General features: G+C 36.6%; 1 protein-coding gene across 2 annotated transcripts; it reads right to left on the bottom strand.

Annotated features, from left to right (window-relative positions):
• Window positions 1-1,008: 1,008 nt before the first annotated feature.
• LOC129263367 (uncharacterized) lies at window positions 1,009-21,338 on the bottom strand. Of its 2 annotated transcripts, XM_064100778.1 has the most exons (11): window positions 21,246-21,338; window positions 14,305-14,435; window positions 11,060-11,194; window positions 9,862-10,068; window positions 9,293-9,435; window positions 8,623-8,707; window positions 6,315-6,498; window positions 4,401-4,594; window positions 3,927-4,050; window positions 3,204-3,340; window positions 1,009-2,336 (listed from the first exon to the last, which is right to left on the bottom strand). In XM_064100778.1, exons 1-11 carry the CDS (start codon window positions 21,301-21,303, stop codon window positions 2,022-2,024), a joined length of 1,713 nt encoding a protein of 570 aa, XP_063956848.1. In that variant the 5' UTR covers window positions 21,304-21,338; the 3' UTR covers window positions 1,009-2,021. The 2 variants fall into 2 exon arrangements, 1 of the variants encoding a protein (XP_063956848.1); XR_010293855.1 differs by lacking the exons at window positions 1,009-2,336; window positions 3,204-3,340; window positions 3,927-4,050; ... (1 more) ...; window positions 14,305-14,435; window positions 21,246-21,338 and adding an exon at window positions 11,759-14,295.
• Window positions 21,339-25,280: the final 3,942 nt, after the last annotated feature.

Raw genomic sequence — 25,280 nt, 5'->3', positions numbered from 1 at the left:
ATAATCATTATATATATAAATAATGAAAAACAAATAATCATTATTTATAAATAATGAAAAACAAATAATCATTATTTATAAATAATGAAAAACAAATAATCATTATTTATAAATAATGAAAAACAAATAATCATTATTTATAAATAATGGAATGTCGAACTATTATTATTTACAAATAATGAAGTATTACTTGGAATTATATATAAATAATTAGAAATGATATTTTATATAATAGTAGTTATTTACAAATAAAATGTAAATTATATATAAATAATAGTTATTATTTAATAAATAATGATTATATAACAAATAATTGTTCTATATAATATTGGTACATTCGGCGCCTCATAGTGTTCGCCACCAATCAAGCTGTATTGCTGATCGATCCATAAACACTATGTAACGGGCTCATTTCAATGGGTTTTACACATGTACCATTTTAAAGTCATATTAATGTATTTACATTGGGTTTTTGAACAGGAAGGACCTTTTGGAAAATTCCCTCTATAAAATTCTATTTGTAACTATTTCAAAGAAACACTTCTACACATTCTATGTAACTCTATTGCAACTCGGGAGCAGTAGCTGCAAGTCCAACATCTGAAAAATGCTTTGTCAGCAAACAGCAATGTACCAAGGGTCACACCAATTCTTAAACTGAAACTTGCTATAATTTACAATTCTATCAGTTACATCATTTTTTTTAATCAGTTAATAGTTGTCATTCTATCAGTTAAATTCAAAGTTGAAATTAATCAAATCCTAATAATGTATCAGTTAAATTCAAACTTGCTATTTGCAGTAATATCAGTTAAATTTAAACTTGCCGTGTATTATAATTCCATCAGTAAAAGTAAAACTTGCTATTTGTAACACTTCAATTGTAAAAAGGCAATACAACTCAATTACCACACATTACATCACTTATTCATAGATTCTAGTCATTTCACTGGCGCAATCACACCTTGTGATCACATGGTATTTTACCCCTTGTTTGGGGTGTTTTTTGTCAATTAAAATCCTTGTTTGGGGTAAATTTGACCACTTTTGGTGAATCCTAGCTTGGGGTCATTTTTGAAAGTATACACATGAGTGGCCACCCTCTCATCTCACAATCACACCAAGGTTAGTACAATGATCCCAAGCTAAACATTGATAAGTATGCAGTTCAGCATGTTATTTTCATTTTCATTAAATTCTAGTTTGAAGGGCCTATGTAGTTCAGTACATCCAGTGGTATAAATAACATCAACTCGCGGAACTCAAAATACGAATCACAATTTGGATATGCGCCTTGGTTATGGCATAGTATAATGAATGGCATAGTATAATGAATGAGGGCTAAGGTCTTTGAATTCTGCTACCAGAATATTAATGTCAAGAAAACAATATCACACAGTGGTAATTATGTCAAAACTTGCTTAATGTGTCTGCTATATATTAACTTATGTACATTAAATGTTATCTGTGCAAACATTTTGGCTTAAACCTAGTCTATAAATTTAACTGATCGAAAAACCATAATTTGCCACAAAAATGACAAGTTTGAGCTTTTTGTCACAAACCCATCTTCTAAAGCCACTAGCATTAATTTGCAGAGATACAATTTAAAACGCAGAGGTATTTAGCAGACAAAATGAAAATGTTGGCATACTTGCCACTTTGCAATTTTGTTTGTTTTGTTGCTTGCAAAATTTAAAATCAAAATGTGGTATTGGAATTTGGATACCCTTTGTACCCCCCTGTAAACGAATGACTAAAATAGATTTGAAAAGGATAGGCAGTGAAATTGATACGCATTTATCTGATGTCACAAAGGAACCCTAAAGGTGCATGCGTACACACGCAAGCAATTGAAGATGCTGCTTAAGTACGCACGTGGAGCTGCTGCCTTGAGGAATTGACGTACCTCGATACCTGAACTTGTAAAATCCATTTTAGTATTGAATTTCATACATGGCATACAGACATATCCAAATTAGGAGACATTGAACTGACATTGACCATTAAATGGTTGAAAATTAAGTATGAAGGACATATGTCCTTAGTGACCTCACACAGGAGGAGGTGTTCCTGTCTTTGGCATTTACCTGGTACAGAACTTTTTGAATAAACTCCCATGTAGTATAGCACGCAGATGGATACTCCAGGTCAAGTACATAAAACAACTTGAAACACACATCAACAGCCTTCAGAAGGCTGTCTTGCTTAAGGGCACGGCCCTCAACCACAGCAAAATATTGTGCTGGCGCTTTCTGTGGGCCAAGGGCCAGGACAAATGGTTGCCGCCTCTTTGACATGAGTCCATCCAAGTATTGAGGGAGGTTTGTCCCTATCTGTAAAAAGAGAAAATTAATCTACTGATTAATTTACATTTAAAAAATAAATCTAGATATTTTCTGTCTGCGTACTTAATTCTTACTGGTAAGTGGGTTGTAGATAGATATAGCTTTAGCATGGTCCTGATGTACATTGTGTGCACACACTTTGCTGGTCGAGGAACAATATTTGACTATACTGCCTGGCGTTTGACATCATGGGTCAGTCTGTCAAATCTATATAGTGAGGGTAACTACTGTAACTTGACCATGATCATGATAGAAGTTGTCATATAAACTTAACCTTTCTTTATATCACAGTTCTAAAGATCTATCACAGATCTAGGTGTAGAGTGAGAGTCGAGTTCTATTAGGGACCTGTCAGCTGAACTTCAATTAGCAAACATGGAAAGTTTGGGCTGCATGTGGGATGTGCTACAAATGTAGTGCGACAAGCATGCAAATTCTGCAGTTAATCGAACCATAATCAAAATGATACAGAGATGCCAGTGACTTTGGTCACATTTTCCTGAAACGCTAATAAAATTTCTTGAAAATATGAATTTTTAATCTTGTTTTGTACTGGAGATGCTGAAAAAAATTTCCTGAAGTCTGGCATCTCCGATGATAACAATTAAGTAAGACAGATCTATGCAATACAAACTGTGTGAGCATCACATCAGCCAAACTGTTGTTGTCTTGATGAACGTGTCCCATTCTTTACATATCACTTTCAACCAAATGGAGTACTTGAGGCATTTCTTTCATTTTATGTGCAAGAAGATATACAAAAACATCCTCCAATTGGATATATCCCATCTGCATCCCACCTCTATACCCAAACATTTCATTTAGTATAGGCACTAAAATTTACTCCATACTTACCGGCTGAAAATCAATGAAGGACTCCATTGCTTCTTTCACCGTAGCCCTGGATTTCTTTGCGTTTGACAGTTTTCCTGTAGGCAGTATCAAGGGCAGTGCTGTCAGACCTGCATCCTGTGCACTTTGATCATCTATATCTGAAAGGAAAACAAACTTCAATTAAAATAGAGCAATTCCATGGTAAATATTTTAACACTGAATCGCATCTTTTTTACAACAGTATACAAAATTATTGAAAAGCAAAATATTACAGAAAATACCCCGGGTGGGGGTGGTGGTGGTGGGGGCACTCAATATTGAAGTTCGCACCATGTGCGATCAAAAAGACCCCCTTTTTTGGACTGCTGTCACCCAAAGACCCCCGTTTTTTCCATTTGATGACCCAATTTTTTTCTGTCACCCAAAGACCCATGAATTTTGCACTCTCTGACCCAAAAATTGCCCAAATTTTTGATTTTCAGAAAAATGCCATTTAATCACACTAAAAAAGAGCCAATTTTTTAGCTTGGTGTGTCACCGAAAAACCCAGATTTTAGACTGTCACTGAAAGACACCCTATTTTTTTACTTGTCACCCAAAGACCCCCTATTTTTCATTTGTCACCCAAAGACCCCCTATTTTTCATTTGAACGCATCACCGAAAGACCCCTATGTTCGAGATGTGTGATCTTACTCGTACGTCACTTTCATATTGAGTGCCCCTCCCCCGGGGAAAATATGTACCGGCTTGCACTTGTGGACTTTGCTTTTCTCCATACTGCAGTAGTTTTTTTGCCAGTTCTTGAGTCCATTTCATGATTAATCTGTCAGACACATCCCCATGAACTGCTCTGAAATCACCATCTATCTGTGATGCAAATTAAAATGCATAAAGAAGGATTGTAAAACCTTGATTCAGTATGGTAATTTTGGGGTGGGCACATGTGTAATGTCTAATTGCAAAATGAATATCCAGCAACCAAGGAGCTAGGCCTTGATTATGATAATGACACCTGGCAAAAGATACATGTAGGGAAGTATATTATTATCAGTAGTACCAAATAAAAACAGGCAGAATTTGGTAGACTTTTGTTACTGGTCCTGGCAGGCAAAAAAGATCAATGAGGAATTTTATTTGGGTTTTTGAGAAGCACACCTCAAGAATTAATGCTTTACTGTACTTTTGACATAAACCAAGAAAACAAAAGTTACCCATACCATGTTAGGGACATCAAAGAGTCGAGGCCATTGCAACTCGATGTCATGCACGGTAGATTTCTTCTCTGAGTGAATTTCTTCTTGTCTTTTCAGTGCAGTCTTCTTCATGAATTCCACCACTTTAGGGATAGGGCTATTATTATGTTGAAGCCATTGCTTCATTTCTTCCAAGTTCTCCGGCTCCATATCTTTTTCTGAAAAAGACAAGGTGATAAAAAACAAAATCAATAGTAGGCTACCTACAGCAAACCCTAAACTACCTTTTACAAAAAGTTAAAGTCCTTCTCAAGCCTTTCGGCCCATAGAGCGGCGCCTATCTCCATTTCAATAAACCTAGGCCACATGTCTACTGGAAAGTAGAGAAACTACAGCAGGGGGTTAGTCCACTGGTAGCCATGTGTTTAACTTCCCTACTCCATTCTTCTAATGTCGAGTGCCTGACAAGAAAGCAGTAGGTACCATTTTTAAAGCCTTTGGTATGGCCCGGCTGGGGTTCAAACCCACAACCCCCCGATCATGAGGCGGACACTCTAACCACTAGGCCACCATGCCGGTGACACCTGTTTAAGGCTCTAAAATTTGACGGCAATCAATCCTAAGATCTAGTGCACTGATGTAAGTCCCGGGGGGGGGGGGGGGGTCTGTCCTCATTGAAAGGGGGGGGGTATCATGCTTGACCAAGAATTCACGTAAAAAGGGTGTTTTTTACAATCATGCACGTTACGTGCGTAACTTAAATAGGGTCTCAAAATCACAAAAAAATCAAGAAAAAGGGTCACTTTTTTTAAACCGATGAGTTACGTATTCAGTGTCTTTAAAAAAAATTCACCTTACCTGTGTACTTAGGGCTAATTGCATGTTCATTTAACACTACAGTTTATCACAATGATGGAATATTCCCAAATCCCAGCCAAAAACACTTTGCACATGCCCGCAAACACTTGAATTAGCCCGACCTCATGCACGGAAAGCAAAACATATATCACTATTTGCTTGGTTTGAAAATAGTTATTACTTGCTTTGGGGATTACTTACTTAGGGTAGCAAATTACCGATAATCATACTTATTTAGGGTGTATATTTTTGCATTTGTAAATACTTGTTTAGGATGCTTTTGGCAAGTCCTTGGTCATGCATGATACCCCCCCTTTCAATGAGGACAGACCCCCCCCCCCCCTGGGATGTAAGTTCCTGACCAGATGCACTGCAGGAATCAGACTAAGCTTCCTGTAAAAATTTATCTAAACTAGTTATAGGTTTCTTGTAAGAGGTTGGAACATGCCTTTGATGCAAGTTGATTAAGTGTTACAAGCAACAAAAAAAAAAACAAAAAAAAAAACATGCAGATGATTTTAAAGTGCGCTCTACAAATTTAAAGCGTAAACTCACAGCCTCAACACACTTTGAGAGAAATGGCATTGATCACTTTCACCCAAAAGACACTCCATTTAGCATCATCCAGGGATGCAGCTGCTATTGGGCACAGAACCCTATTCAGCCTACATCTAGAAGAACAATATTGCAACTGGGACCAGCTCTCGGAGTCCCCGAATATTATACCGGTAGCTGAGACAATAAGCAATTAGTTCCGTGGCCAAGGGAATTTCAATCAAACATACAAATCATGGCTGCGCTGGGACTTGAACACACAACCTTAAGATCTGGAGTACAATGCCCTACCGATTGAGCTAACTTGATCACAAGCAATCTGCTGAGCATCATGAGGTGAAAATTGGTAGACCAAAGACTGGTCCCTGTGGAATGTGGAACATTATAAATCATCTGATAATTCTGAAGATTGTAATCAAGTAAGCCTACCAAACCCAACTTGAACTTGAAGATGAGCCAGTAATAATTAAACATTCAATGTTCACAAAGCATGCAACAAAACTTAAACTAGGCACATTAACATACCTTTAGATTTTAGTTCTTCAATTTTTTCCTTGGTTGATGGTTCTTTCTGGTTCTCCTCACTTGAACTTGAAGGTTCCAAAGATGTCCACCCTTGCTTTGGCATTCTCTTTCTCACATTTTTCAACCTTTCTTCGATGAAGCCCTTTGCATGTGCACCCTCTACTGCTGGTGTATACCATGCTTCCTATGTGCGAAATTTATACAAAGAAATACATGTAACAGCAATGAGTGAATATACAGTGCGTCCCAAAAAAAACTATACACTTTTGAAATGGCTGCCAAATAAAAAATGTACCACTTTGGGGGAAAAGACTTATAGATATGGAAAGCCTATAAATTCAACTTTCAAATGACACCAACAAGTTGGAAAACTATTCATGCTTGAGCGAGCATTGCCCACTGAAACAAAGGGTATGAAAATTAGGGTGGGCTGGAATTAGCCTTCCAATTTCTTTCAGGTTTCTTTGTTTGGTACTTGCAAAGTTGATGGTTATTTGGTGAATTAAAGATCAGTTGTGATCAGTTTGTTGTTTGTGAAAATTTAATGCGTTATTAAATTGAAATTTAATGCATGAGTGATCATGAATTGGGTGCAGCATTATGTCTTATCATGTGGATCTCAATAATGTGTTCACGACAGTCAGGAGAAGAGGGGGGTAATATGACTTAGGTAGGTGACGTACGTTGATGGGATAAAGGTCAACAGAACATTTAGCAACCCCTCTCTCAATCTCAACCCCCCCCCCCCCGCTTCTCTCCTCCTGAGAGACTAAGCTCAGCTAGACTGGGCAGGAATTAGCCTTACAGTTTTTTTGAGTGGTTAGTCCTTTGGAACTTGTTAAGCTAAATTAATGAGTGAGATAAGTTTTGGTTTCTTAGGCAAATTTCATGAGTTACTAAATTGAAATTTAATGCATGAGTGAACAGGAATTGTAATTTTATTGTAGCATATTCATCTTGTGAACCTCAGAAGTGTGTTCGTGAGAGTCAGAGTAATGTGATGGTACCCGTTACAAGCAAGAGGGCGAGATATGCTAAGACTTGGTTAAAAGGGCATTCCTCTTCTTTTTTTTTTCTTTTACAAATTAAAAGTCATATGTACCCTCCCCTCTGATCACCTCCATTTCCCAGCCCCCCCTCTCTCTGTCTCACTTCCTGCATTGTAGCCTATTCAAAACCTAACTGCCAAGTGACCGGTGGCTGATGGTCAGTTTTATTTTTCAATGATTACCAAGAAATTTAATGATTATGATGATTAATGAAATAATTTATTGAAAAAAAACTGAATGTTTGATTGATCACTTTGCACATTGAATAAGTTGATTTACTGATAAATTGTTGATTAAATGATTGATAGGAAAAAGTTGATGTCCCAATCCAGAATTAATCATTAAATCAACATTCTGCTCTGGACTTCACGCGTACATGACAATAGCCATCAATCTCTCAACAGGAGGGGAGGGCGGGAAAGAGGGAGGGGCGGGGGCTGAATGTTCTGTTGACCCTTATTCCATCAACCTACTTCTCTCACTTAAGTCCTATCTCACCCCCTATTCTCCAGACTCCCATGAACACATTGCTGAGATCCACATGATAAAGTTGGAATTCTGCCCAAAAAGTGTAATTTGTGTTCACTCATGCATTAAAGTTCAATTTAATAATTTATAAAATTTGCTTAAGCAACCAAAACTGGTCATGGTTGATCATTAATTTATCACATCGCCCTTAACTTTGCAAGTTCGAAAGGATTTGCCTCTCAAAAACTTACATAAATTGGAAGGCTAATTCCAGCCCACCCTAATTTTCATACCCTTTGTTTCAGTGGGCAGTGCTCGCTCAAGCATGAATAGTTTTCCAATTTTTGGTGTCATTTTAAAGTTGACTTTATTGGCTTTCCATTTATGTAAGTCTTTTACCCCAAAGAGCTACATTTTTTATTTGGCAGCTATTTCAAAAGTGTATAGTTTTTTTTGGGACGCACTGTACAGCACCTACTTTACAGTACAACCTAAAAAAGTGTAACATTTAAGTGTAAAAGTTTTGTTCAATTCAGTATTTAAACACTTATGATGGTGCAAAATAGTTGACAACGCATATTGTTGTTATTGAACAACAGAAAGAATATGGCACGAGAGAAACCGAAATGCCACCAATAAGCGTTAGATGAGTCCGGTATTTTCTCTTCTGTTCAAAGTTATTGTTCATGGGGAAAGCCATATGGTACAATGGGACAAAAACAACTTGTTGATAACAACACAATTTTCTGCTTCAAATGATGTTCTTTTAACATGATTAAACTTATACTTACATAACCAGGTCCTTCAACATCTTTCAGTGCTGGAAATTGTTGAATCATGGATATTGCCATGCCCACCTTCTGTTCAGCAGATGGTCTATTATTATAAAGATCCAAGAAGAAAGGAAAAAAATAATGATCTACTACAGATACCTATAAGATAATATAAGAACAAATTTGTCTTTTATTAGTAAATAGATTTTGCACTCATTCATCTTCCAGATGCTCCCTGCTGCCTTTAAACTATGCTGCATACTTTTTAGCAGCACAGCAAGGGCAATCATCTTCCAGTGATGTCACTGCACCATGACCCTCATGCATCTGAACAAGTTTGGAGATGAATATTGATTGTAACTGTCTTTTCATTTTCTATTGAAAAGTTATCTTCAGAAACTTGAAACAGTCAAAGTTTTGTAACAAAGCAAATATTTCAGTTAATTTTTATAATGAAACTTCCCCCCCCCCAATTTTAAGAGTTGTTGAATCATATCAGGGATATGAAAATCATCAATTTATCTTTTCTCCTTCTACCTGAAGGTTGAGAACTTATATCCATCCCTCATATATCCCCAGAAACCTGCATTTCACCACTTTTGTGAAAAATAGCTTTTGACTGGTCTAAGCTCCAACCCTGGTCTATTGATTTTGTTAGTTGTTTGTAAATTTTTGAGTATTTTCTTACTTGTTTCCATATTTCTCCATGAGGTGGGATACAACTATTCTCACCATTCTTCGTCTGTTAGAGGCACTCTGTGGTCCACCTTCTTCAAGTTCACCGAGAATGGACTGGCCACCAGCAGCCTTTTCCAGAATAGCACTTATGTCCTAGAATTTGGTAAAGAAAAAAACAAATATTTGAACGGTTATTTTTATTATACCAGTATTTTTTTTCAGTTAGGCCAGAAAAAAATTATTTGTTACTCGTTAAAGTACATGGGAATTAGAATTTACTTCTTGTCAGAACTGTTTAAATTTATACCATGTGAGGCATTTTCTTGAGATTTGACAAAAATACTTTTTGTTATCAAAAGTTTTTGTTAACGAGTTGATATGTACATGTAATTATGTATAGTGCAATGAATAACGAAATACAAAATGTTTACATCAATCTGATTTTGTAGGCCTATTATTCAGCATGACTCCTATTTTGCTCAAAATATTGGGTTTTTATTATTGATTAGTATTTTTTTTTATTGAAAGGCAGTCCTCACTAAACCTGGTAAGTGGTATATATTAATTTAGTAAACTCACAAATTCATATGGTGTCTTGGACATCTTCACAATTGGCTTCTTTGCTGGTCCACTCATTTCTGTTTTTGGTTTCTTAGCTGGTCCACTCGTTTCTGTTTTTGGTTTCTTTGCTGGTCCACTCATTTCTGTTTTTTGTTTCTTTGCTGGTCCTGCACTAATTTCTTCCTCGGCTGAGTCACTATCAGATGAAAGCATTGCTACATCACTCTGGAATTATAGAAGCAATTCATGACTATATATGCAACACCGTAATATGGTCAATCAAGGCCAAACTAGACAAATTTGAAAATTACTTAAACATGAAGTTGCTCACTTTGTTTATCTCCCTTGCCGAAATTTGATACAGTTTTGATAATATCAATACTATGTAAAAATATAGGCCTACCTATTAGCAGTAGCAGTGTATCAAAATGTATCAAATTAAAGGGACATTCCCTGATTTTGACCCCCACTTTTAATGACATGTATCAGTAGATACACCCAAGAAAACCCTATTTCCAAAATTTCAGTCAATTTGAACTTTGCATTGCCAAGTTATGCATCATTACGTGCATTACATTTCCCCATAGACTATAGTGTAATATTTTCTCTCGGATCCGAGAGAAACCCAAACATTGTGCTTTTTTGGCACTTCTGAAGTATCTAAATTAAAAAAAGTGGCTCGACAGATTTGTGAGGCTTTTCATTTACTTCATTTCTTGTGATTTGTGTGCATAGCATGTTTAAGTAAAACCTATGTTAACTACAACAAACACTGTCCAATGTAGTTTGAAAACAATTTAATGCCTTATCCTTGACTAGAACTCCTTCCGCTACAAACATGACATATAACAATAACTTTTGAGCACCAAACAAGAACAAGTACCCGGATGACATTCTAGGTCAGGTCACCGGAAGTACAGTACATGTACAAGTATGTTGTGCTAACTACAGTTCAAGGCCTTCAGGAAAAAAATAAAACACGATTTCTATTGTTTTACTTTAAATTATGCTAATTTGTTAAAAAAGTACATGAAAATAGCAAACAGTTGTGTTTTCATAAAGGTCAAAGTCTTAAGCAAGTCATGTCCAAGTTTGAACAACATAAATCCAAATTTGGCATACTGTTCTTTTAGATCTTCGCTCAAGGGTTGAGGGTTCAAAGGCCAAAGGGTTGCTTGGTTCTAATGTGAATGGGCTTATAGGGTTATATACTCACAGACATTATTGTCTTATCAGGTACCTTCACAGCTTCCTTTCTTATCCATCTATTTGTTGACTTTTCTGCCACAGATTCACACACTTCCCCTGGTTCTAGTTCCTTTTCAGATAGTTCTGCATCAGCATTTTCTCCCTAAGACAATATAAAAGAAGAAAACAACAAAATATAAGTACCAGCATGTTAATTGTATTCATGTGCGATTCAGAGAATGTAGCTGAAGGCATTTTGAATAATCGATTCTTTTCTGGAAGAGTAAACACATAATGAGCTACCACATACATTACATCCCCATGGACCAGGAAAGCTAAGTTCAAGTGTTCTTTTGTTTACTCAGATACTTGGGTTTGCTTTGAAGTGGTTAAATGCGTTCAAGTGTGACCCACGCTAGGAAGATTCGGTGGGGATTTAAAATGTTCTTGTGAAAAAATGAAAGGTCGCTTGCACTCCCAACTCAATCGTATCAGTCACATTAACCTCTAAACGTGTGAGCAACTGAGCATTGTTGTTAAATTGACTTATTAAAAAATCGGTTTTCTTAAATTAAAACTGGAATTGTATATTAAAAGGTGTGCAAAATGTTATTTTATTACACAGGTCATAAACTTTACAGATAAATTTTAAAGAAGCACAGAACAAAAAGATCATTCTGTACTGATGCATATTTGGTAAAGGCATTTTCACCTTTTATTTTCTTACCACATTAAAGTGAGTATCTTGGGCTGATGTACCAGTTGTCTCCTTCCATATAAGCCTGTGTTGCATGAAGTGGGTGGAAATCTACCAGTTGTTCTACATCACATGAAGCAAGTCTAGTAAGTATGCTTGGTTTCTGGACAACATAAGCATGCAAGTGGCGAGAATACCCTACTACTGACCATGGCTGGACGATGAACTTAACTTTTGATTCTGGCAGAACAAGGACCTCATGTATTTTCCCAAAATTAGGATCCTCATCTGGACACTTCCCTACAACCAAAATCATACCTTTTCTGTAGATGGTGCCACAGAATTTAATCCACTTCGCAATGAAAACATCATCAAACAATGGATAGTTGTCTAACAGATTTGAGATGATTTCTGCATCATCCAATGAAGCGAGTACTGTAGCTTCCCCTGGTCCAACTTCTAACATTGAATCTTCCAATGATTTCCTAGTATGCAATGTATAGCACAACTGCATTTGATGCTTGACTGCCAATGATAATGGTATATTTTTGAAGTTGCAAATGACATGACCCATCTGTTTGGAGTCGTTATGCTTAGCTTCAAACCTCATAGCCCAATATTGCCCCAATGGCCCAATCTCTCTGATAGCTTTTGCATAATGCAACATAAAATGGTGCTTGGGTTTGAGATGAGCTTCAAACACTTCAACATACATTTGATGATGATCTCTTATGAGTTGCGTGAGATAGCGAGTTTCTCCTACAGTATTGACAGGGGAGAAAATGATGTCCATGCACTCAATCAGGAGAAGTATGACCTCCCAGTATTGATTATCTTCTTCAACACAGTCGCCCATCATAAGACAGAAATGCCTCATTATGCACCACATCTGTGCAGCTGTTTGTCCTGCAGCATTTGGAGATCTGAGATCTTTTTCTGTGAAGCAGGTTGGTTTGTTGCACTTGTCAGTGAATCCATAATCATAGCTGGTTATCCTGCCATTCAGAAGTTCCAGTGTAAATTTACCGCTTCGTATAAGTTCTCGTATCACAATCTTAAGTTCCCACATGCACACCCCTTCCAAAACATCATGCATGATGTCTGGGGCATAGTTCCTAGTTACGTGAAATGTCTGAAGCTCATTGAAAATGCTGTTCCGTCTGATGCCAGTTGCTGATACGTCATTTATAGCAACATCCTCCATATAGTTATGTTCATTCCTAAGAACAGAACTTGCAATATATTGTGTCTGAATTTCATCTCTGGAGATTTTGCAATGACGACAAGGGAAGTTTGCTGAAAAAGATTCCACAAATCCAAGGAGACCATGGACACCCAGATTATCACCAACAACTTGTGCCACTCCAAAGCGAATGTTGCCTGAAAACACATCAGTTTCAATGTCAATCCCATCACTCTCCAGACTCTTCAAATCATTGATTATGGGACGTAAGATTTGATCCATTCCATAGGCTTTTGCATCATTATTGTTATAAACAGCCAAAAGGTAAATATGCTCGAGTGCGGATGTGTACTTTCTTGGTAGACTCTTGATCGTGAAGTACATTAAACCGATTTTATGCTTCCTCGATCCAAGTGGATTGCAAACCTCAACGTCATCACCATATATCAACAAGAGGACTTTATGGCCGTAGATATTCAGGTGGCTTTTGCACAGTTCACCATCTTGGAAATCCTGAAGAATGTCATCCTTAACATTTTGTTGATGTTCTATTATAGCTTCCATCAAACCTTTACTCATCAGTATCTGTCGAAGGAGTAGTTTCAATGGTACATACTGGAAATCTTTGTTGATTTCTGTTTGCTGCACTTCTCCGGTTTTTCTATCTGTTCTTTGTACATACTCGACAGCTAATTGATTTCCATTCATAAAATTAATTGACTTTGGCTCGACAAAGCCCTGTAATTTTCGTAAGTATTTCTTCAGTTTGTAATCTGTGTTTACTTCAGAAAATGGCTGTTCAAGATTATTCAGACAGTTGGATAATTCTTGCCATTCCGGATTTTCTTCATCAACACCTAAATTTGCAACAAGTGTCTTCACTTTCTCGCCTATACACCCAACTATGTCAGAAATAAGATCTGTGGTTGACTGCTGAACTAGGGACACAGTGGTACCAGTGACATGTCGTGTAGATTTAAGCTTGCAAAGAAATTGTGCACTTTTTATGAAAATGTCAGTTTCTGGTTCATTTTCCTCATCTTCTTCATCAGCTATGTCTTGATTTAGATCCAAATCAAGTTGCTGAGCCTGAGGGTCCTGCTCCTGAAAAGCTTCTTCATTTTGCTGATCATCATCAACATGTTCAAGTTGTGCATGTTCACTTTTAAAATGTCTCTTTAAAGACCAAGTATATTGAAATGTCCTCATACATCCATCCTGATAACAAGGTACAGGGCATCTAAACTGGTTTCCTTGGATAATGTCATGAACAACTCTCAGATGCTTTAAGTAGTAACGAAACCCAAAATATATAGTGTTTTGGCACTTATAACACACAAATCCCATGGTCAATATATAGTATACATGTATATGGTCAATGTACTACATGTACCTGAAGTTGTTTTATGTATGGTCTGTAGTGCAGAAGAAATTTTATCCTCTCTCCTAACTTCGGAATCAACAACTTTATGGCATCTTTATCCTCCTCCAAATGTTTAAAGGCATGATCATCTATACCATTCTCTGAAAAGACGGACATGAAAAAACAAAATATGAACATTCAGTCATTCAAAATACATCTACGCCATGATCTCTCGTTTTTTTTTTGGTTACTGGTACCAAATTTTCTGATGGTTCAGCATTATAAAACATGTCAAAAAGTGTCAAAAACATGACTTTTTTACCTGCACACATAAATAGTGACAGAAGTTACAGCACTTGAAATCATTCATTGTCACAACCACTTTTGGTTTCCTTTGGCAATTCATGGAAGTTAAATTAAAGGCAGGGGCATTCTGCGATTTACTAAAAAATGAACCATTATTTTGTTAACTATCTATAGGTTAACCGTTAAAGGTGCATGTTATGATCCCAAAAATCATCCCTGAAATTTTTTCATCAAAAGTGAGATTTTTATGCACGATAAAAGGCCATATTAAGCAGATTACTTAGGTGAAATTTGTTTTATCACAAAAAGTTGGCCACCAAATTTGGTCAACGGGATCCTTGACTGACTAGTATTACATTGCTTGGGGTTTTGAAGTGACCCGACAGGTCGAAGGTCATCTAGAGGTCAATTTATTTATAATGTCTAATTGCAAAATGAATATCCAGCAACCAAGGAGCTAGGCCTTGATTATGTTAATGACACCTGGCAAAAGATACATGTAGGGAAGTATATTATTATCAGTAGTACCAAATAAAAACAGGCAGAATTTGGTAGACTTTTGTTACTGGTCCTGGCAGGCAAAAAAGATCAATGAGGAATTTTATTTGGGTTTTTGTACATGCCGGCTAAACATCCGAAAAAAAAATTCAGGGTCCAAAATCCAATATTTGTCTTTATACCAGACACAAAACTCTATTCATTTTCAAAAATTTAAATGAACGTCCAATTTTGCAATTCTAAACATCCAATTCTAAAAATTTCAGGGTCCCAAATCCAATATTTGTCTATTTGTCAAAACTCTATTCATTTTCAAAATGCAATTTTTTGCGTTAATTTTCAACTGTCCAAAAATCTGACCGAACGTCCAATTTTGCGATGTAAGCTGTACTTACGATTTAAAACAACGCTTGCGCGTCTTTTCTAACATTGGCGTACAAAATTGTACATGCCGGCTTAACATCAAAAAACAATTTCAGGGTCCAAAATCCAATATTTGTCTTCATATCAGACCCAAAACTCTATTCATTTTCAAAATGCAATTTTTTGCGTTAATTTTCAACTGTCCAAAAATTCAACTGAACATCCAATTTTGCGATGTAAGCTGTGCTTACGATTTAACTCATTCGCGACAGAGGGCCTGTCAGAGAGGATTTCAATGACCACTCTTCCCATTGGCAACTTGAGAGTCTAATCAATACTTAGTGTGGAACACAGCTCTTACTTATGGGGATATATGATTTCAGAGTAATAAGACATTGGCCCTATGCAACCTGTAGGAGCTTTACATGGGATGAATGATAGACATAAATCTTAAGAAATAACATCTTTATGAAAAAATAAATTCCTGCAGTTATAAGAATACATTTTACTTGTGAGAAAAACAATTGTTAGTACTTCCAAGTCATTTATGATGCACCACATACCTAACTGAAAATGGAATAGTCTAGACATACAGGGTTCAATAAAGTTCAATAAACTTATCATACCATATAGGTTCATCAATTTCGGAATAGGGGTATCAACATAATGGGGAAATATGTCAAACAGAAGATACAGTGGCTAAATATCATTTTCATTGCATTATAATAGATTCTAAAGGCATGATTATTCAGTTTGTTTTCTTCCTAAAACTGATATTGCTAAAATTTAGGCAACTCTTTGATTATCTTTGTAAGTAACTTACTCTACCCTGCTTGAGAATAGACTGGCCTGTCTACCTATTTGCATATGATATGCGCGCAGTGCTTACACACTGGGTTGTGTGTATGCGTAAAGCACACAAGCGCATAGACATTGCATGGGACATTGTACTGTGTGTTGTAGGCACAGAGATACGATCTTACGTATACGTAAGCTCCCAAAGGGAGCTAGAGAGGGAACTCTTTCCGCGTGTTTTATTTCCCATAGGTTTTGCACATAGCCAACATGGCTGCCGGCGGACAATTTGAAGGATGATTTTGGAGGGTCAATGTTTTATTCATGAGAATGACGTCAAAATACGCATAATGCACTTGTATGATTGGATTAAACGCTAATGTTTTATTCATGTACTCATGCATTAAACATTTTTTTCTGTCCCACAATTCCCTACGATATCTGTGCGAAGTGTCGTTCTTTTGGACTCTGCAAATTTGAAGTTTCTGAAACGAAATAGCTAGACTAATTATCTGTTTATAGAATTGATGTTCGAAATCATGGTTTCTGAGTGAACTTCATTGGAGCGGAAAATCTTGGAGGGAACATCAATACTATTCTAATGACATTCCATAGGAATAAAAATAAGTTACGCGGCTCATTTTCATGTTTTGATCTCACTTGCAAATTGTAATGTGTTTGCCGGGGTTCGGGGCTCATCCTGTACCGTAAGGGGCACTACTAGTATTCAACCCGTTTGGAGAGTTTCCTCAAATATATAGAAATATAGAATTTACCTGAATTTCAGACCCGTCTTATTTCCAAGAGCAAATGCTGGTTATTCTTTTTCCGTTATTTTTTTCTTCAACCAGTTGACTGTGTGCGCGGGCGATCGAATTATACGGCGACGGATTTTGGTACTAGTATTCAACCCGTCGGTACTAGTATTCAACCTGGCGATGAAAGATGGCCCTGTCTCTCAATCTGCACTTGTCCCATCCGACTATGGACTAGACCATTTGAGATGAGACCAAACAGGGAATTAATCAAAGCCAGAGACTTACATAGATCTAGATCTAATTTAGCAATCTAAACCCTTTTGAGATTTGCTATCAATCCTCACTAGGTTGAATACTAGTACCATTCAGTGCAAAAGGCCATCGCCGCATAATTCGACCCTCCGCGCATACAGTCGACAGATTGACAAAGAAAATATCGACAACAGAATACCCTGGAAATAACAAAGGTGTGAAATTAAGATAAATTCCCCATTTCTAAATATATTGGGGAATATGTCAAAATCTTTGAATTATGCCGGGTTGAATACTAGTACCCATACGGTATTACGCACTATGTAAACCTCAATTTCAATATTTCTTTTGCCCGACTTCCAAATAAGTGTGATCATTGAGTTTCTCAAAAAATACTATATCTAGGGGTCTATATAGTTTATCGTAGATCTAGACATTCATCGGAATGCTTCATGTAGGTCCAAAGTAAACCTTTAATTTTATTTCAGTTTTATTGTGATTAGACAATTATCAGGGGTAGATGTGGACTTGTTTCCGACCTCCTGTTTTTTAGTAACGACAAACTGTCGATTTTAGGCCTATTCAAATTTAGGTCAATGTAGGGATATGGTCAGAGCGGGATCCGGCCTTTGATATCGCCGGTGCTAGCCGGCTAGCGAGATTGTCGATGTAGTCATGGGGTATGAAAATAGCGGGGACGGACTAGGCCCAAACTTCAAGCTTGAAAGTTGAAGTTTAGGCCTAGTCCATCCCCTCTATTTCATCTTCATATGAATAAGTATAATTCTCAGCAGTTTCTTTTATTCAGGAACGCTTTACTTCAGAATAATCAGTGTTGAAATACGATTGACTTAGCATTAATGTCTGTTATGTTAAGTGTTACTTGTCTTAGTCTTAGATTCTGGGCTCCCGCCCACGTACGTGCAGTCGCCGCTGGCTAACGTCAGCTTAATGGACGACGCCATATTGCCAGATTCAGGCAGATTTGGCCCGCGCCCTCTCCGGCTAACGCTCGGTTAAAGCTCGAACGCCATTCACCCATACACTAATTCCCCTTGATTACCGTTGTTAAAAACCTCTGTCAAATCTTTTCCAGCATTTTTATGAAATAGCGATTGATGTTTTTCCGTTTATCAGATATCCTTCATTATACACATATTTTTTTCATATTTATAACATTTTTATTTTAATCACAATTTTAGTCCAAACGCGGGTCAGTTTTTGTTAACCCACGTTGTTTGTGCATGCCCACGTATAGCCTTACGCGTATTGAAAGGAATGATGTTGGGTCGAAAAACAGAATTGTTAGTTTGTTCCTTGTTTGTTGGGGATGAAACTATGATGGCGACCAGTCACGTTTGACTGTACCGCCAAATAGTTAAGATTAATTAATTAAGGTCAAGGTGAGATAAGAGAAATGAGCAAGGGGCATTGTGGTGGGGGAGGAGGAGAGGGAGAGAGGGGGGGGGGGGGGTTACGAGGGCCGAGTGGGGATACAGTTTCATCATGCAGTATAGTACAGGGCGTCGATGAACACTTTTATTTTTTTCTCCAAAATATGGAAAGTGACAGAATAATCAGAAAAAGGTTGATTGGTTCTGATTTTGAAAAAAAAAACAGAATTTATCAAGATTGCTGTTATTCTTCATGGTTGTAGAATTTAATTTAGTTTCTCTGATAAGTATAATTCTTTCAAACAACTCAAATTTTGATTAATCGTATTTCATTTATTTCACTCTTTTCTTTCGCCTCGTTTTTTTTTCTTCCAAAAAACACGGGAGCTGAAAAATATGAGAGCTAGAACCTAAAGATATGGGGTAGCTATGACGTTGGAGGGGGCGCAGCCTCATGCACTTGCAGATCCAAATCAATTTTCACAGGGGACACTTAGAGTAGCCCCTATTCCTTTAATATTATTTTTACAAGCAAAAAGAAGTCAATGAAGACATCAGGCCACCGACAGCTGCCTCGTCAAAGGGGGGGGGGGGGCGGTCGATTATTTTGAGTATTTTTTTTCATTTTGTCCTCAATAAGGGGGGGGGGTTCAATTAATTCTATATATACACTTCTATTGTCTTTATATATGGGGGGGTCTGCTACTGAGCATGTTTTTAAAAGGGCTTAATAAGGGGCTTAATACAATACAACATAAATTGTACGATTTAATACAATAAAATGTATCATCGAGGTTAATACTAAATTAATACATAATTAATAATTGTTTTAATTGAAAATGAAAATAATAAAGGCACCCATAGATCTTAACATCTCATAAATACAGGCCTAAACCTGTATTAGAAGTTGAACAGGCATAAAGTATAAATGTTTAGCTATATAGCTGATGCTTTGATCCCGCAACCAAATAATGTTATCATAAACTAGTAGATGTTATATCAGTCATGTCAGTGGCGTAACAAGTGAAAATAATTGCATGAGGGTACTACGATATGGCGTATCAGGCAAAATTTATAAAATATATAGTTGCAAGCAAGCGACATAAGCATAATTTTCACTTTTGGTTACAAAAATCCAATTGAACAATTTCGCAAGATTCTCTTACCTTTTCCTTTTTTTTCTTGTTCGTGAATTGGGGGCATGCAAGACCCCACCCCCCCCCCCCATACAGCACCACTCTTTGTTGTCACTGTCTAAAATTTGATTTAAACTTTGAGAATTTGAATTTCTTATCTAAGTAATCCAAAGGGATAAGACAAAAATATTTGCAGATTACTTATTTCAAAGTATTTTTATACCTATAACTCCCCAACTCTGCTCTAGCTGCACTGCACGTTGCCTAACGGCCTTCCACCAAAGGGCCAGGCCGACTCGCCCCGTGAGCAAGTGACCGCGTTCGCGTAAGTTCACCCGAAGCCATGACTAAATTTTGACCATAAACATCACCTAACTAATCACTCTCTGACAATATTTCAAAGTATCTTTTATTACAGTCGATCCTTTGGGCCATTAAACGATAATATTTCCAATGTTATCATGACAAACAATTTTAATGAGATAGTGGCATTGTAGAAAAAACAAATTTATAAGCACGAAATGGCACCAGATAAATCATCAAACATACAGCGCAGCGTTCGGGACTGGTGAGTGGTACGGCTCTCTTGGAGTTTTCGCCCCGACGAATTCGGCGAAAACGCTACCATTGCGCCGTGCGAATGTTCAATCTGCGGCTCTCAATCAGAGACTTGAATGTCTCTTTTTGCATTATCGAAAATGTATCATAGACTTTGTTTGATTTGTTTACAAGTAAGTTGCATATCCGTCGTGATAATTAGGAAAATCCATGATGTCTTCTTCTAATTCTGTAAAAATTACCTCTTCAAAGTGCCTGTGTCAGAAAATTGCCGGAAATCGTAAAAACTTGCCTAAAATGTCTCTTTTTGAAAGTTCATCCATGGTCTGGAAAAAAATGTTATAATTTATGTAGACGTATACCGTAAACAAATACATCCTCGATCACTGAAATGAAGTGTTTGCTAAGCTTTTATATCTCAGACTGCGTTACCATGGCAACTTGGGAAAACCTTTATTTTTTACTAATAAAATTCTGGTTTTAAGGGTCATTTTAGAGACATAAAACTAACCATATTTTGAAGTATTGGGTTTAAATTTCACATAAAACTGAATTATCTATGTTTATACTTTCGTATATGAATATTCATATTTCTTGTAGAATCTTAGTTTTTGATTGGTCAATGTTTCAGTCATGGATAATAACTGAGCGTTAAAAAATCTGAAAATGCGCATTTTATCGGCAACCAACAAGCAAGATGGCGGAACACATTAAGTTGGCGCTATGCACGTACGTGCGCCCGCTGCGCGGGCGGGAGCTCTCTGGGTTACAGTATGCCATGCACTGCAATGGCAATGTCAATGTCAACGTGTTATTTTGTGAAATTACTTAAGCTTAACGAAATACTACAATCATGTAAGTTTACATAGTAAAGACACAAATATGTTTGACACTCAAGACAAATTTCTTACCTTCAAACACAGCAACTAAACCACCTAATCCCCACTTATTTAGGAGCCTCTCCATCATCAACACCAACTAAGCGGTCGCATGCAGACTAGACTGCAGTAAAAAAATTCGCATTTACTTGAGACGCGGCGGGAAATTCGAAATCATACTCACCATACATTGAGTGATTCGACCTGAAGTAAAATAGTTCTTTGATAAAAATAATATATATCACAACGCAAATGAAGTGAAACACATGGAAAGTTTTAAAATGTTGTTTCTTTCACACTGATTAAATTTGTTTGCTATTACAACATTACAAGTATTAGCAAAATAACTATTGATTATTGAACACTGCACACAGTAATATATCCCTCCGCCGTTCAACTTGCATTGCAGTCATTTTGATGATGACTCTTTAGGCAAGTTATTTTTCCACTTCATACACCTAGTCATTTTTAACTTCCGGCGCAGTCAAAAAGCCAAAAGGCAAAGTAAACAGTGAAAGGTTGACCCCATATGCAGTCAAATTTGACTACATCCAGGGTTATTTTGAAATGACTACCCAAACTAGTCAAATTTTGACTACCTATTTTTAAGTGTGTACTCTTACTTCTACTGCAATTTCTTTACAACTACTACTACTGGTGCTATTACTGTTCATGCCACTGATGCTACTAATTCTACCACCATTAAATATTCAGATATTCAACATTTATTGTCATGCTCAAAATAAAAATTACATTGGCACAAAAATCATATTCCGGCTGTTGGTATACAAAGAACAATATATAACATATAATAAATTACCAAAATAATGGCATTAAATAATATACAAAGCAAAAATTAAAGTATGTGAAATCATTGAGTCTATTATAAGGGTCGAACTGTGTGAGTAAGTTATACGTTTACTTTGTACGTTTATTTGAAATGATTGTACTCAATATGACATTCCGCTTATTTTCTTTGTAAGATAGACGCCTATTACTTGTAATGAAAACGTTTGAAATGTTGCTTTCAGAAATTAAAAGGAAAGTTCCACAGATGATGAGGCTTAGTTCGCATTAATAAAAGTAAAAGTCAAGAGAAATACACACACACACTTGATGTGTGCCCAGTCAGAGAAGGAACCATTAACACAAACACGGTGCTTCCTACTGACCAGAAAAGTTCTGACCCACTCACATATGGGCTTGGATATGCCAAATCCCTCTACTTTGGCTCTGGTTCGGGACTTTGCCTCTGGTGTGGGACATTATCAAAAAACTTCATGAAGTCTAGTTATATGACGTCAACTGCACCGCCGATATCCTTCATACATGTCCGATCATCTAAAACACTGAGCAACTGCAACATTGTTGATCGATCGGATAAAAATCCAAATTGGTTTACACTGCTTTTCACATACTCACACAGTTCGTCCCTTAGAATAGACTCAATGATTTCACATATTATACAATTATAGACTTATAGATCTGTAGTTTGACGGGAGTTTACGATCTCCCTTCTTGAATACTGCACTAACATTGGCTAACTTCCACATACTTGGGACTAAGCCTGATGCAAGTGAGTTCGAGTTGATAATCCTCAAAGGTTTTGCAAGAATAGATGTCAGTTCAAGCAAAACACGTGGATGTAACCCATCCGGACCTGATGATTTTGAAACATTCAATTTTTTGTATTTCTTCAAGACACATTCTTCAGTAATAATTACTTTGTCCAAAATAGGGACATCATGGCGTTGAATAGAAAGGATAGGCCAAATAGCATCGTCGTTAAATATACGAGAAAAGTATTACAAGAGTGCATTTGATATCTCTGCATCAGATTTGTCAATGAATTGCTATTTACAGTATATTCTTGTAATAGAGGTGGTATTTCAATCTTAACGTTAGTCTTGAATTTTGCATACTACCAGAATTTCTTAGGATTAGATTTACCCTCATCAGTGATTGGTGATTCTAATATTATACTGAAATTTTAGCCAATTTAGGCATGGATTCTTTACTTAATTGATGATAAATATTAGTAATCATGCTTACCCTGAAGTGTCTTGACAAGTAAAAAAAAAAGCAGTCACTTAAGGAAGTATATTGGCGGGGGTCCAGCACACTCGATTTCAGTATAACGGTTTGTTGCATGCAAATACACAGATCACGTGCTGGCTGGCGAGGCGACACAAACCTTTGGCGACTAGTCTTCACTCGATACCTGTTTTGGTTGAATGTCAAACATGAGTTTGTGCTAGCTTGCACACTAGCCCAATATCATCTCAAAATTAGATGCGCCATGTCCTGTTTTGTATGCATTTTTTTTACACGTGCGTTTTCGATGAGGACCTACAGAACTTATATATGAAGAGCTCACTTGAAAATGGGGTTATGTCCATTTTTCATCAAATTTGACTTTTTTTGTCTCAATGTATAATCACGTCATTATCTGGTCATATAACAAATGCAAGATGAACTTGTCGTTGAAAGTGGTCAAATGGACGTCATAAAGACGTCGTATATACGACGTATGACCAGTATTACCAGTTAGCGACATCATTACGACCGTTTCCGCTATCATGGTAGTATATATAGGATAAGATAATATGGGTTGTGGGATGGAGTTGTAAAAATGAACTTGAACTTGAAACAAAATTATATTTTGAAAACATTCACTTGAAACATCAGTGAGATATCATCTTTGCGACATTTTCTTAACATTATTAAAATAACAAATTTAAAACATTAAACGTAAACAACATTATGATTTCTTGTTTCTTTAAATCATATTAAAATTGATGGTCTCCGAAGTGATTAAAAACGTTTTTAGAACGTTAACCTAAAACATCAGAAAGATATTATTGCAACATTTTATTGATATCATTAAAATACATTATGAATATAAGTTTAATTATTTGTTGATGTTGCAGCTTAACGTTAGGAAAATGTTTTATGGCAATGAGAAAACCTAACATTATCATATTATTTCAACATCTCCTTAAATTATTTTCATGATGTTTGAAAAAATATTTGTATAATATTCATAGAAAGTTTTTGTGTTAACTGGGTTGATATCCGGGACCGTTTCATCAACATTGTATCCAATGAAATGTCAAATCTGACAATTTTCCGTTTCCGTGATTTTGATTGACTGTGAATCATTGTTACTATGTTTTTTTCGGATAAAAAAAAATGTCGGAAAAGCAACCTAAAATACGTCCTTTCAAAAAACTCCCACTCCCCTCCTTGCATTGACCCATTAACTGTTATTATTCAGTTGAAGAAGCAGGGTGCCATCGTAGTTGGCGCCCTTAATTATCACCTTTATCAAATTCAAAGTTCGTCGATTTGAAATAACTGTGTAAATAAAATATATTTGATGTGTAATATCGCCTTTTAAGAAAGTGGAATCCTCATTTCCTTGCATGACCGACTGGCCGTACGTAGCGGGGGTGAGCAGTACGTTGCATTGAGAAATTTTGAAAAAAAATTACATTTTACCAAGAATTGTCACAAATTCACTACATATGTGCATTGAATTGTTTAATTTAGCTAGAAAATGCAAAAGCGCCCGAATGACAAGCGCCGTTGTTCCCTCCATCACTTCCGAATTCATGCAAAGATGTTGTACTGCTCCCCCCCCCCCTCCATGCAGAGCGGCAACGCTACATTATATTTGTATTGAGTTTTTTATACAGATCAAAGATGGTTTCACCTTTTTTTTTTTTATTCCGAGACATTCAAAATATTATTGGTTTAACGCTGACCACTCACTGCATGGGGATTGCAATCGAAATAGATTTGAGTGTAATCAAACATCTGAGCTGCAGGGTCCTTTCGTGAAAAGACTTAATTTTATTTAATTTCTGAAATTTTCCGAGAAAGTCTGTGTTACCCGATAGAGCTGTATTAGAACTGTTCCTCTATCGTGTCTATGATAATATCATCTATCCAATCAGAATGATATGACTTGACAGACATACTATCATTCTTCTCTCCTCTATCGTACTTTCATTCATCTCTTTCTCTTTCATCATCTGTTTCTCGAAGTATTATATCTGACATCAT

The sequence above is a fragment of the Lytechinus pictus genome, chromosome 6 (genome assembly GCF_037042905.1).
Source record: "Lytechinus pictus isolate F3 Inbred chromosome 6, Lp3.0, whole genome shotgun sequence".
Taxonomy (NCBI): Eukaryota; Metazoa; Echinodermata; class Echinoidea; order Temnopleuroida; family Toxopneustidae; genus Lytechinus; species Lytechinus pictus.
This window is presented reverse-complemented; position numbering and strand designations above follow the sequence as displayed.